The 14,377-nt window shown below is 37.3% G+C and overlaps 3 protein-coding genes across 4 annotated transcripts; 2 read left to right on the top strand and 1 right to left on the bottom strand.

Moving 5' to 3' along the window:
* The first annotated feature begins 12 nt into the window (after positions 1-12).
* LOC131780897 (uncharacterized) lies at positions 13-5,290 on the top strand. Of its 2 annotated transcripts, XR_010718427.1 has the most exons (7): positions 13-194; positions 603-734; positions 1,578-1,667; positions 1,839-1,981; positions 2,425-2,559; positions 2,709-4,612; positions 5,218-5,290. XR_010718427.1 is itself a non-coding variant. In XM_059097524.2 (6 exons), the coding sequence occupies exons 1-6, from the start codon at positions 32-34 to the stop codon at positions 2,733-2,735; spliced, it is 690 nt and encodes a 229-aa protein (XP_058953507.2). In that variant the 5' UTR covers positions 13-31; the 3' UTR covers positions 2,736-4,906. The 2 variants fall into 2 exon arrangements, 1 of the variants encoding a protein (XP_058953507.2); XM_059097524.2 differs by lacking the exon at positions 5,218-5,290 and having other exon boundaries at positions 2,709-4,906.
* Positions 5,291-5,718: 428 nt separating this feature from the next.
* On the top strand, positions 5,719-7,659 carry LOC131780904 (octopamine receptor beta-2R-like). Its single transcript, XM_059097531.2, has one exon. It carries the CDS (start codon positions 6,168-6,170, stop codon positions 7,197-7,199), a length of 1,032 nt encoding a protein of 343 aa, XP_058953514.1. The 5' UTR covers positions 5,719-6,167; the 3' UTR covers positions 7,200-7,659.
* A 1,733-nt stretch (positions 7,660-9,392) lies between these two features.
* LOC131780832 (trace amine-associated receptor 13c-like) lies at positions 9,393-10,415 on the bottom strand. Its single transcript, XM_059097424.2, has one exon. It carries the CDS (start codon positions 10,413-10,415, stop codon positions 9,399-9,401), a length of 1,017 nt encoding a protein of 338 aa, XP_058953407.2. The 3' UTR covers positions 9,393-9,398.
* Between the last annotated feature and the right edge of the window lie 3,962 nt (positions 10,416-14,377).

Genomic DNA, 14,377 nt, shown 5'->3' on the forward strand with positions numbered 1-14,377 from the left:
GCTCAGGCCTCTTCTATCAAACTCGTTCAACATGGCCGACGAACTAGAGGGAAATGCGCGTAAGAAGAAGAGGAAAGAAACCATTCCTGGTGTAGTTTATATGAGTCGATTACCCCCATTCATGAAACCAGCTAAAATAAGAAACATATTTTCACAATATGGAGAAGTAGGACGACTATTCTTGCAGCCAGAAGGTAAGAATTCAAGGAAAGACAGAGAAAGCATATGATTTTAATTTGAACATGTGCTGTCTACAAATTTCAACCACTAAATTGAAAACCGGTGTTGATACAAGTGGGTTAGAATATCAGGTATTTTATTATCGTTTAGAGGTTCTTTTAAATTTTCCTATAAAGTGAAAAACGTAGCGGTAAGTGATTCGCTAAGATAATTTAACTTTCTAGCTAAAGAAGGAGAACTTCATGATAAATCAGCTGCAGGCCGTTCTCCGAGCAATTAGAATTTGAATTAGCTTATTGAAACACCACTCATAACTTCCTTATGTCTTATATTAAGAATATTAGTTCCTCTTACCTTTAATCTAAAAATTCTAACATTTTGAATATTTTATCTCAATGAATATTGTTTTCCTCGCTTTGTAGATGCTGCTGTGAGGAAAAAGAGAAAGAAATATGGTGGAAGTGGAAGAAAGTTATTTACCGAAGGATGGATCGAGTTTAAAGACAAACGAATAGCAAAAGCTGTTGCTTTGAGTTTGAATAACACACCTATTGGTAAATCAAGTCCTAAAGTTTTCTTCTTCTGATGTGAACTTTTTTTTGTTTAACCCTTTAACTCCCAGAAATGATGAGTATGTAATTTCTCCCTTTAATATCCACATATTTGGTTGTGAGAATACCCAAACTAGTCAGATAGGAATTGTTATCTTGATCTAATACTAAATTCTCACAACTAGTTAACAAGGAAATGTGTAGTAGCCAGAGGGAAGAATTAACAATCAGATCTTGGGAGTTAAAGGGTTAAGTTGGCAGTTCCTGATGAATACCATAGAATGAGAGTGACTCTGATGATACTCTTACAATGTTTTGTATGAGTTACAAAAGTAAGAAGAATAATATGCTAAATTTTGTCAGTGGCACTAATAGATCCATTACTGAATCATTAGCAGGATAGATTGCCAATTATTGATTGATGAAATGACCAATAAATTGACTGACAAACTTAATTCATAAGTGATTGACTGACCAATTAACTGATTGATTGACTCACTATGACTGATTGACTTACGCACAGAATGACTGACTGCCTGTGACTGACTGAATGAATGACTACTTCACACTCTCTCATACCTCTCTAATTGATGGTTTGATAGTGAAAGAAACAATCTAAGTCCTGGTGGACCAACATTTACATTCAATAGGCTTGCATTACATTCAGTAGGCTGATAAATCAAGGTAACAGGCAATTTTAAAACAAACAAACTTATAAATGATGGGTTGATCTATGGACCAGCTAAGAAACCTCAGGGTAATTAACTCACAAACAAACCAAAAAATCTGTCAAAGAACCAGTGGCCTGTTTGATTTTTGTAAACTGTATTATTTCCTTACACACAGGGGGAAAGAAAGGAGGATATTACCATGATGACATATGGAATATAAAATATCTTCCAAAATTTCTTTGGGGACATTTGAGTGAAAAAATCGGTAAGTGACCTTCTTGGACCTTAATAATTCATTCTATTTGCTGTTGTTTGGTTTCAAGTGACCCTTTTAATTTCTAATTTCACTCAGAATTTATTTGCATTTATATCACATTTATATTTCATTCACGGAACAAAAACACCTTGGAAATTGTGTTTGATTATTTTCTTTTAGCATACGAGAAAGCTACAAAAGAACAAAGAATGAGAACTGAAATATCCCAGGCTAAAAAGGAAGCCAACTTTTATATACAAAATGTTGAGAAAGGAAAAGCCATAGATGCAATGAAAACTCGTAAAAGAAAGAGGGCTGATCAGGTAGGACTATATCAGGCATGCCAAACATATACATAATGTAATATACAGTTAGTGTTTTTGAAAAGAATGATATTAGTTTGTATGGTTCTCTATTAAGAAAATTTTTGAAAGTCTACATTTATATTGGAACATGAAAAATAGATGGAATATTAAATGGGTTAAGACCTTTCCAGTAGTTGCAGACTGTGAGGAGTCTAATGTATCCAATTTTTTTGGAAAAAAAAAACAGTAAGTTATGCTCTCATAAGTATAGCTCTGGGGCTCATTTGTTCTTGAAGGATTTCATAAATGAAAGGGATGCCCCTCAAAGCAAAATACACTAGTACTATTGTTGAGAAAAGAGTTATTTACTTGTGTCATAAGGGTTCTTTTATAATGCAGCTTTTATTCAAACATGTATGAACATACATATATTAAAAATATGATTTTCATTTCCATTACAGAAACCTGTAGAGAAGAGGTTGAGAACTTTCAGGCAGCATCAAGTTGTTGAAGATCAGAAAATGACAGAGATCAACCCTGGGAAATCCACCGAAAAAGACGTAGGGAAGTCACTCAGTAAAGATCTATTGAGGAAGGTAAAACTATTAAAAGGAAAAATATTCCATGAAGGCTGATGGCCTAGAAATGTTTTGTTTTATTCCTGTTTCTACCCTGAAATCTGTTGTGCAATGTCATTGTCTTTGCTTGAATCCTGAGTGTGTTCACTGTTTATTATTACCACTAGGTTTTCACCTCAGTCAGTGGAAGATGATATTTGATATGCAGCTCTGGGTAGTGTTGGTTATACTATCACATATGTAGTGGTGGTTAAAATGAAATTCGTCCTGGTTGATTCGCTTTTAATCTCCGCTTTGGTATAAGAGCATCAGGTACCATAACGTCAGACTGCAAAACCCACTAAACCCTGCCATACTTGCTGTTCATTTCATGTCGCCGTCACCAGTGGCTCAAAGATTTCCAGGACTTCCATGGTTTGTGACAGGCTGATGACTTTTTCCATTCAGTTCAGTAGCCATAGCTAACACTAATGAATCAATCAACTGGTGATAATTGATCAGGCACCAGCTTTACATAGACAATTACAGTGCCCTAAGGAAATGGAAACAGAACATTCTTTGTGAGGCCAAAAAAATTTAATGTGGATAAAAACCTTTCATGATTATACTTGCAAATTATTTGGGCCAGCCTCTAGATCTGCAAAATTTTTGTTCTAGGATCTTAGTGTTAGGTTTTTAAATCTTATGAATGATATAACTATTTTTACACTGCTTATTGTGTACAAAAAATGTTAAACAATTTACGTCATAAATGATCACAGATTCGCTCACAAAACATTCTCAAGGTTTGATAACAATTCAGTTACTCTCTATGAAGTTATTTTGTTTAAGTAGGCCCAAACTGGGAATCTTAAGTTTATTTTCCATTGTACCAGTTTTCCATTGTACCAGTTTTCCATTGTACCAGTTTTCCATTTTACAGTCTTTTTGATGAAAAACTGTGCAAACCCCCCTGTGGGAGGTTTTGGGCTAAACTTAATCTTATGACTCACAAGACCAGATTGTTAATTCTCCCCTCTAGCTGCTACACATTTCTTTGTGAATTAGTTCAGAGAACTTGGTGTTGGATCAAGACAACAACTTCGACCTGATAAGTTTGAGAATTCTCATTACTCTTTTCTGGATAATGTATGGATATGATAAGGAGAAGTTACTTCTGGGAATTAAAGGGTTAAGGCTGTAGCAAAGTTGGCTGTGGGCGCTATATATATGGTCCAGGGTATCCAAGGTAACCCTCCACCTGAGTTAGCGTGGCCGCACTGACTTTCCACTCACTTCTTTGAAAAAATTTAACAAACCGTGTACATGAAAATGGCAAACTCATCTCGCGGGCCGAGACAACCCACACCACCTGCCCTATTTGTAAACATGACCACCTGGATCGACCTTTATATGGCAAGCACGTGCACGGCGAAGGTTAATGAATTCTCAAGGTGAAGCAGTATAACAATCATCGAAACAATTGCAAGACTGCGTGAATCAACAAATTAATAAGAATTTCTCTTCACAATAGAGAATGGATTTGCTCACTCTCGGTAACGGAAGAAATAAGTGGCTCGGAATGTTTCTGTATCGCGAATGAATTTGTTATCAGCACTTGTTAATATTCACCATTAAAAGAAAACAAACTGAATTTTAAAGGGGCACCTAAGTCGAATAAAGACATATGGCACGTTTCGTGCAGCTGAAGTTTTAATATTGCAAGTAATCCTAAAATCTTTTGGATGGCCTCAGGGATTTTCCCATTTTATCCCTTGGATAATATTAAACGGCGTAATTTGAATTTCTGCGTAGAATAGAGTGAATCTTGAATGCATTTATTTCTCTTTAAAATGAGTGTTCTTGACTCCACCCATGATTTTAAGCATGTCGCAATATTATATACATGTAATAGGCACATGCTAGATCCAGATATGCATGTTTTAGTCGGAAAATATCGTTGGTCAACATACTCGGAGTCTCCGAAGCGGAACGGCACTTAGTGGTAAATTCCATCCTCAACAATGGCTATATTTCGGGTGCAGAAATTTTGCTGGCAGCGGAAAAAGAGGAAAATGTTAAGAAGAGTTACGTAAGTTTCTAGTTAGTGTTCGACCGCGTGATGCAGAATCCTTCATCAACCGTTTTCCCGCCTTTTCTTGATTATTCATTCGGCCTCCTGTTGGGTTAAACAGCCGTACCGTAATAGAAACTGGTATGAAGTTAATTCAGATTAAACGAGATGTCTACTTTGTTAGTAAGGTCTCCTCTGCCCCCCGGGGTAAATAGCGACACGTTTCTTAAGTGATTGAGTACTTTAGGTACTATCAAGTGTTTTAGCGGGCCAAGCCGCCTTTTTGCTTCCTGAATCAATACTGAAAAGTGATTTGACCGCAGAGAAAGACAAATGCAATCTACTGGCTAGATTGCTCTTGCATAGACATAGACTCCATTAACTACAAAGTACACCGGGGTTTCCCATACAAAGACTTCTGAAAAAAGCTCGGAAAACAAACGTTAGAACTCACTTCCATGTTGGCTTTAAAATCTGCTTAAAGCTAAATTGAAGGTACTCGAAAAACAGCTATAAAAAATTGCCATTTAGAACTTTCTCAGGCGTCAGAAATATACTTATTTTATAACAACAACTTCACGTGTTTTGTTATTGATTTCTCGTCTTATTTTGTTTAACTCCAGCAGGTTTCAAGTAATTCATTCACCTCTCATTAGACTCAATGTCGCTACGATGGAACGTCATTATCAAACAGTTGAAAGCGTAATTTATTTGGAATGTTATATTGATCAGAAGTCGGTGGTGGGGGGGGGGGGGTTGGGGGAGATAAAATTGCACGACAGGGCTCAGACGTCATTGGCGCGTGAAACTAAAGCTATTTTGTTTTCGTAATATTTTCGTGTTTTTTTCATAACACAGAACTTTACGATACCACATTTCGCTCTTGCTGTAAAATGAACAACTCGAAGAAGTTGTTGTCCATGTTTGGTATTAGTTTTGTTATGGAGTGAATTCTGCCTCAATAGATTGAATTGAACATTTCCATTTAGGAAATTTAGGTCGTTAACAACAATCTCTAAATTAGCTAAAATCTATCATTGATTTTGAATACAATGATTTTGGAACATACTTCGTTCTTTTTTGTTTCAAGAAGTAATGACTGCATTTGTAAATAGCTCCTTTCGCCTAACGAGATGTTCCATGCTTGAATGCCCCCTCCCGAACCTTAAAAAAGACAATATAAGCTCCCCTGCTGAGTAGAATAAAGTCTATTTACAAACAAGCAATGACAAGCAAGGTCAAGATGAGGGTCAGTGGTTATTAAAAGATACTATCAACATCTCATCAAAAGTGTATACGTTTTAAAATTTGTTACCTCGGGCACATCCGTGACTTCCACGAGGTAGGATTTGTTTATGTTTTTACAAATCGGTACATTGTTCAGCGTAATATAAATATCTGGACTTGTGTGAAATGGAATAACAGCGAGGTAAGCTTGACTTATCACGTTGTTTTCTCCCAATGGAGAGGAGAGGAGTCGCACAGCTCTGGATAACCCTGAGCATTCCACAGTCAGCCACACGATGAGACAAGATTAAAAGACATCAAATCAGTGTAAACTCAAAGGCGGAAAATGTTGAACAACAACTCATCGTCAAAGAATTTAACAGAGTCCGAAATGTCCTCAGAAAATCAGTTGTGTTCGCTGTTGATACAAGTCCAGAAAGGGAACGACATCTCATATGAGGAATTTCGTTCAGTGTGTGCTTTCATTGCATTTACAAACGCTCTCATGGCCGTCATTGCTATACTTGGAAACAGTATGATTATTTCAGCTTTTTATCGCTCCGAATCGTTGAGAACACCATCTAACTTACTCTTGCTTGGTTTATCAGTTTGTGACTTTTTAGTTGGCTCAGTTACTCAGCCTGTTTTTACCACCGAAGTCGCTTTAGTCGCCGCAAATTCAGACGTGGCTTGTCGGTTCAAAGATTTCTACGTAATATTTTTGTTTTCGTTCTCATTTGCATCGATGTTACATGTTTGTTTGATTAGCGTCGAACGTACCTTTGCCATAATCCATCCGTTTAAACACCACCGGTTTTTAAACAAAAATAGAGTTGCAACATTTTTCCTCGCTTTTTGGATTTGTTGGACATTGCTGACAGTGTTCACTCGACGCGAGCATGGCGGAGGTATTATTGGTTACTCACGCATGGGGTTCGTTATTTTTAGCGCTGTGGTGGTGTTTTTCATAAACATTCGACTGTGGATAGAAGCTCGGAGACATTCCAAAGTGATTTCAAGGCTGCTTCAACATTCGTTGCAGATGTCTTTACAAAGTTGCTCGACATCGCAAGAGACCGAATATGCAGAGACTAACATACGAAGAAAATCCATGCGAGATGCTAAGGCAGCTAAGACAGTTTTACTTATCATCGGTTTCATGGTTTTATGCAATTTACCACTCATAGCAACATTCACTGCACGTAAGTTTTACAATGTGCGCGGACGAGTAGTGACTTTGCTTTGGTTCGCTTCAAACACAGTCGTATTAATGCCTGCCATACTAAACCCAGTTGTTTATTTCTGGCGCAAAAAAGAGTTCAGGGTCTCTGTGAGAAGGATGTTTAATTTACATAATGCTGTCGGAGTGCAACCCTGACGCAACCCTTTCCTTAAAGAAATGCGTTTTATTTTTGGCTGTTTGCATCAAAAATTTAACGTCGTTCAATAGTGCGTGATTTTGACATAAATCACATTGTGCATAATTCAATGCGCTCGAACTTTCTACATATCAAATGTTTCCAACCGCAAAATGTATCGTGAACCGATGAAATGTCACGAATGGCCAGAACCAGCTCAGGCATAAAAGACTGGCCAAGCAATCATATCTGTTTAGCAAGAACAGTGAACTATCTTTCTTAATTTAGTTCTTTAAAAAGAGGCTGGTAGGGAACGTTCAAGGAAAGTTTCAAAATAATCGTTCAATGACTTTTGTTTCTGAGGAATATCTTAAGCGTTCTAAAATAGCTCATTTTCTGGATTCTTTTATGTTGTATGTTCGTAAATGATTTGCTGTTCTCATCATTTGCCTTTTTTTTCAATAAATGTAACTTAATTAGTTTATTTGTCTACCTTTCTGACTAAATATCCTTTTAAACAATCCTTTGCTCACGGCATACTTTTTGCATTAGAAGGAGACTTTTTTCTCTTTCTGTCATCGCCTCATACAAACGCAGGGGGATTGGAAGAATTCGAAAAAAGTTACAAAAACCTGAAAAGTAGTGTTGCTTTTCATCATTTTCTCTTACTGATCTACGTGCAATGCATGAATGGCAGGGGGGGATTTGGTACGAGGCACGCAAATTATTATTTGTTCTCAATCTCTAATCGTCTTATTTAATCTGTTCTCGTCAAAAGTTCTTAATGTACTATGAAATCAAGTTCAAGAAACCATTGAAAACCGTCTAGGGATCGACTACATCAATCTGGCTAAGACGGTTTTGAAAAATAAACTTTTTCCAGATAATTTCGGATTCCTACCCAAAAAAAGCCTTTCAAATCCCTACCCCAACCTTTAACCGCATTTAACTAAACAAAACTTACCGTCTAGGGGTCGACTACATCAATCTGGCTAAGACGGTTTTGAAAAATAAACTTTTTCCAGATAATTTCGGATTCTTACTCAAAAAAGCCCTTTCAAATCCCTACCCCAACCTTTTACCGCATTTAACTAAACAAAACTTACAATAGGACTGTTTTGCAACACCTGTAAGTTTTTTAAACTAATTTGTGCCTGCTTCAAGGAAATAGCATGGAAAAAAGACATTTGATAAATGCAGTTTGGAGAAATTGAGACTTGATTGTGTCGCTGTTTTTTTGTAACTCGGTTTTAACTTGACTCAAAGTGGTTTCATCCTTTTTAGATTCTAATTTCTTGTTGGATCGATGTTCGACACTTTTTCTTGTGTTGCCCTGAAAATGGTATCAAAAAAAAGCCCGATTTGTCTTAACAAGTTTGGAATCATGTATGATTCATGATTGTTTCCGTATACTGATCTGTCTTCAGAACAGCACTCAGCGCTCAATTTATCGATAAGAAGTAAATCAACTTCTAAGAACTGTACATGTAACGTAGCACGTGCACGAAAGAGAAACCAGCCAAAACTTATACACAAGGATCGAGCTCTGCCTTGTTCCGACAAAAAAATCTTTTGGCATGTTTCCACACGCAGCACTAGCAAAATTCACTCGAATCAAGTGATAACACTTTTATTTTTCCACTGAAGTACATACATACAGCTTTGCGCACCATGGGTTTTTGTTTTGAGCTCTTTTCTCAATTTTTAGGGAATAAGTCTCAATGTTGAGCTTTTTTTAATCCAGCGAGATTAAATGTTTTTCACCCTATCTCATTAATATATTATATCAGGTCATGTAAGGTGCAACACGCTGTCTCTCGTTGTACGCATGTGCTAGGTCACCGCTACTACCCTTACCTACAAAATAAAGCTAAACCGAAATGGGGATTTGTAGTCATAATTTCTCATTTTCAACTGTTTTCTCTATCCAGAAAGGAATTATCGAGTCCATACTCTCCATGCTCCTATTTTCTTTAGTAAAATGCGATCAGCAAGGAAGCTGTTCACGCAACGGGTGAATTAAGTCATTTCCCCAGCTTTTTGAGACTGAAGTATTACGCTAAGGGGCTTAAAACACTTTGTGCTTAGATCTAGTTATTAAAGAGCTACGGATTAATACAGATTATCTGTTTATACTTAAGATGGGGATTGAACACCCCTAAGGCTACAAATGTCTTTTTTTTCTTTGTCTTTCATCTGGAATAATGCCAATATATTTCTCAATGTGGCACTTCAACAGCATTCTGCCAACCGACCATTCTCTTTACAGAAATCCTGAAGTCCTTTTTGCGCCAGAAATAAGTTACTGGGTTTAGTGTGGCAGGCATTAATACGACTGTGTTTGAAGCGAACCAAAGTAAAGTCATTACTCGTCCGCGTACGTTGTAAAACTTACGTGCAGTGAATGTTGCTATAAGTGGTAAATTGCATAAAACCATTAAGCCAATGATTAACAAAACTGTTTTAGCTGCCTTGCCGTCGCGCGGGGATTTTCTTCGTGCTTGTGTGCCATTCTCTTCATTGGTAGCGGAATTAGGGTTTCCTGTAAAGCTCGCAATATTCCTAGAATGTCTTCGAGCTTCTATCCAAAGTCGAATGTTCAAAAGAAGCACTACCAGAGCGCTGAAAACAACAAATGTTATACGTGAGTAGCCAATTACACCTCCGCCATGATTGCGTCTGGTGGACACGGTTAGCAAAGCCCAAAAAATCCAAAACACTACCACCAAGACAGAAACTCTCTTGGTCGTCACAAGATGTTCATGTTTAAAAGGGAACATTATGGCAAAGGAACGTTCGACGCTGATCAAGCAAACGTGCACCACTGAGGAGGATGAAAAGGAGAAAAGGAAAATAACATAAAGATCTTTTAGCTGGCAAGCCAAGTCTGAGTTTGCGGCGACTAAAGCGACTTCGGCGGTAAAAACAGGCTGAGTAACTAAACCAACCAACAAGTCACAAACTGATAAACCAAGCAAGAGTAAGTTAGATGGTGTTCTTAGCTGCGCATATCGATAAAAAGCTGCGATGATCACGATGTTTCCAAGTATAACAAACAACGCCAGAAGAGCATTTGCAATTGCGATGAAGATACAGATTGCTCTGAAGTCTGGAAAAGAGATGTCATTTCCCTTTTGCACTTGTTTTAAAAAAGAACAAAATTGGCTTTCCGACGAATATTGAGCGTGATCCGTTTGGTTTTCTTCCGCAACAAAAATGTTGCTGTTGTTGAACATCTTCTAACTCTGTATCTTCCCTAATAAACCTTTTTCTATACTTGGATAGTATGGTGTCTTATCAGGAACAGCGCCCGTTTGAGATTGATATCCTTGTAGAACCGTTCTTCAGTAATCCTTTCAGTAAAGAATACCGAGATCAATTACTTAGCTAAATGGCTTTGCCTCAAAGCGTCTCCAATACTCTCATCGATTTTGCCAAATGACTGTTTCATTGTTCTAAAAAGCTAATCGCCTTTATTAAACGGGCACATTTGCGTCATCGCTGATTAGCTCATATTGTTTGGCGCAAGAGGTTTTTTCCTCTTCATTTAACCAGTCATTAATGAATTAACTCATTTTTGGCTAAATCGCACAGTCCACCACGACAGGTTTTTCCGATACACGGTTGTTAGCTTTCCCTTCTAACTGAGAAGATTTATTTCAATCCCAGCAGGTTCTGTGGTTGTTGTGTTTTGGCGTCAGTCGACACTCTTCCGACGTATTTAATTTAGAATTTTCAGTTAATACCATGGACAGTTAAATTTTTTTCTCTGTTCACAACATTTCTTCAGTTCTCTTAAAAATGCCAGACAAATTTGGAGTTAAGAAAGTTCTGCGGAAAATGATGATAGACTTAATTATTCTTACTGTAACGTTAAATTTTAACTAAATATTTTTGATAGGGAATAATTCCTCATGCTAATGAACTGATATGAACAACAAAGATATAGAATTAAGACAAAGAGTGAATCAAATGCGTGGGACGTCTTTTGACGGGAAAAACTTCTTTTCTCGGATAAGACAGTTTAGTTCTGGAGTGAAAACAGGATTTTTCTCTCCGTGACGTATTTTTCAATTTTGTAATGTAGTCCTTTCCCCCGTCGAAAAGGTTGGGTTGGGTTAAAATAGCGAAAGAAGTTCGGCATTCACTGTAAGTGCTAAATCTTGTCTTCGTGACACTCAAGACTTAAAATTGAATTTATGACCTCGGAAGCGGTAAAATTACCGGGCTATAACCGAGTTTAGTCGTCTAGTTCCTACTGGGACAATTAGTAATGATCTGAAAACACAAGAAGTGCAGAAAATCATTCCAAGTGTACTCTTCTGTAACCATACGCTCAGATGCTGGAACGAATCCGTAGAAACTTTTTGTTGTGATAATAGAGTAATCAACATAGGGACAGGCTTTATTTTTTATTTTGCTCTTGTTACTCAAGAAATATAGCTTCTTGTCATTTTAAATTACCTGATCGATGGTAATAAAACATTTTTCTGCCTTCAAGTAGCGATCACAATAAAAAAAATCCTGATGGTACGTGTTCCGAATCATTTAATCCGCTTTCTAGTCATCTGAATCCCGACTCTAACTTTATCACTCGCCTGCCCAATAGTGGCTACATGGTTGAGGAAGATCTGAACAATCGAGTGACTTCTTTTGGCGACAAAACAAACTTTTCTATTATACATTTCAACACTCGAAGCTTAATGAGAAATTTCGATCAACTTAATTTGTTGCTGAGAAATCTTAATATGCCGTTCTCTGTGATTGGTGTGTAAGAAACTTGGCTAACTGATTGCACTGCAGAGAACGTAAATATCAGGGGATATAATTTTGTCTCCAACCATCGTAAATAGAAAACAGGCGGCGGAGTTGGAATTTATTTACAAAACGGCCTTGAATACAAACTTCTCGAAGAATGCAAATTTTCAGATCCAGATGTAATCGAGTCACTTTTCTTGGAAATTATTGTTCCCCAAGGAAAAAAAATATTATTGTTGGTTGCGCGTACAGACCACCAAATCAAAACGCTGCTATTTTTATTGACAAATTCAACAATATTCTCTCACTAATTTCTAAAGGCAATAAACATTGTTATGAGATGGGAGACTTTAACCTAGACCTCCTCCAATACAATCATCATGTTCCAACACAGGAATTTACTGACAGCTTATTTTCACACGCCTTTCTTCCTCTCATCTCCAATCCAACACGCCTCACCTCATACTCTGCAACGCTAATTGACAACATATTCACCAACAACCTTGTGCCTAGTGTTTTTAGCGGCATTATTCTAAATGATTTATCTGACCACTTACCCGCTTTTGCATATTTTGACGACGCAACTCTAAAGCGCAGCACAGAAAGAAAAATTGTGATGCGTCATTCAATGACGATAATTTGCATAAATTCAACGAGAACTTTTCAAACGCAAAATGGTCCTTATTTCACCACATGGAAGATCCCAATGAAGCCTATAATGATTTTATTGAAGGATACTCCAGAATCTATAACACCTGTTTCCCTTTAAAGGTTCTCAAAGGTAAGTAGGTAAACAAGTTCTTTTCTCCATGGCTTAGCCGTGGACTTCTGTTAACAAGAAGAACAGACTCCACAAAAAGTTCGTCACATCATCTTCCTCATCTTCTGAGACGAAGTATAAAGCCTACAAAAACAAACTCACCCATCTTATTCGCATTGCCAAACGTGAATACTACGACTCCAAATTTGAGAATGCCAGAAATGACCTCAAAACAACTTGGAAATTGTTAAATGAAGTTATTAACAAGCGTAAAAGTAAGTCATCTCTTCCCACATCATTCAAATCTAAAGGCAGAACATTAACGGATCCAATGGAGATCGCTAACAGATTCTGTAAATACTTTACAAACATTGGTCCCAACCCAGCTAAATCTATACCCAGGGTGAATCCTTCTTTTCGTTCTTATCTTGGTTGTTAATATCCGTCCCTCCATAAACTTAAAGCCCACCACAACAAGTGAACTGGAAAGCATTTGTGACATGTTCGCTTCAGAGAAGGCTCCTAGCTATGACAGTATCACAATGCATGTCATTAAATATTCATTTCACCTTATTTCTGCTCCATTGGCAGATATTATCAATCTATCTCCGCTAAAAGGCATTTTCCCGAACAAACTTAAAATCGCTAAAATTATTCCCATCTTCAAAGCAGAGGATCCTAACTTTTTTGTAAACTACAGACCTATTTCTTTGTCGTCTAATTTTTCCAAATTTTTCAAAAAAGTCATGTACAATCGCTTGGTAGAATTTGCCGAAAAACACGATATACTTTACCGCTGTCAGTTTGGATTTCGGAAAAATCACTCGACATCGCACGCACTAATTCATTTGGTAAAAAAATAGCTTCTGCAATCGACCAACACGAAACAACGGTGGGTGTTTTCCTAGATCTTTCCAAAGCATTTGACACTCTCGACCATCATATCTTGTTTGCAAAATTGGAGCACTATGGTATCCGTGACGTGGCTCTGCCGTGGTTCAAAAGCTTTTCTTGCCGCCAGCAATTTGCCCAATTCAATCAAGCTAGCTCTCCTATGCAAACCATCAAGTGTGGTGTCCCTCAAGGTTCGATTTTAGGCCCTCTATTGTTCATTCTATACATAAATGACCTCCCTAATGCCTCTGAATCAACAGACCCTCTGCTTTTCGCTGATGACACCAGTATCTGTTATTCTCACTCAAACCCAAATTGCTTAGAATCCGTACTTAATGACGAACTCCAAAATATTGATGTCTGGCTAAAATGCAATAAGCTCTTAGTTAATATAAGGAAAACTAACTACGTAATTTTTAAACCCAGACAGAAGAAATTTAACTCCAGCATTTCTCTCTCCTTTGGAGGTAAACCCCTACAACAATCTAACATAACTAAATTCCTTGGGGTCTATATTGATGATCATCTCACTTGGAAACACCATATCAGCTATGTATGTAAACAAATCGCTAAATCAATAAGTATTATATTCATATATTCATATTCGTATCGAACGCATTTGTGCCGTACAAATCTCAAGCAATTTACAATTCTTTACCAAGGTCCTAAAATTTGGAACTCTCTTCCTGTTTCAGCCACTCGTTCGTCAAACCTTCTTAGTTTTAAGACGAATATGCAAGAGTTTTTACTTAAATAATCCTTGAATTGGCCTAGCCGCACATTTGC

The sequence above is a fragment of the Pocillopora verrucosa genome, chromosome 1 (assembly GCF_036669915.1).
Source record: "Pocillopora verrucosa isolate sample1 chromosome 1, ASM3666991v2, whole genome shotgun sequence".
Lineage (NCBI taxonomy): Eukaryota > Metazoa > Cnidaria > Anthozoa > Scleractinia > Pocilloporidae > Pocillopora > Pocillopora verrucosa.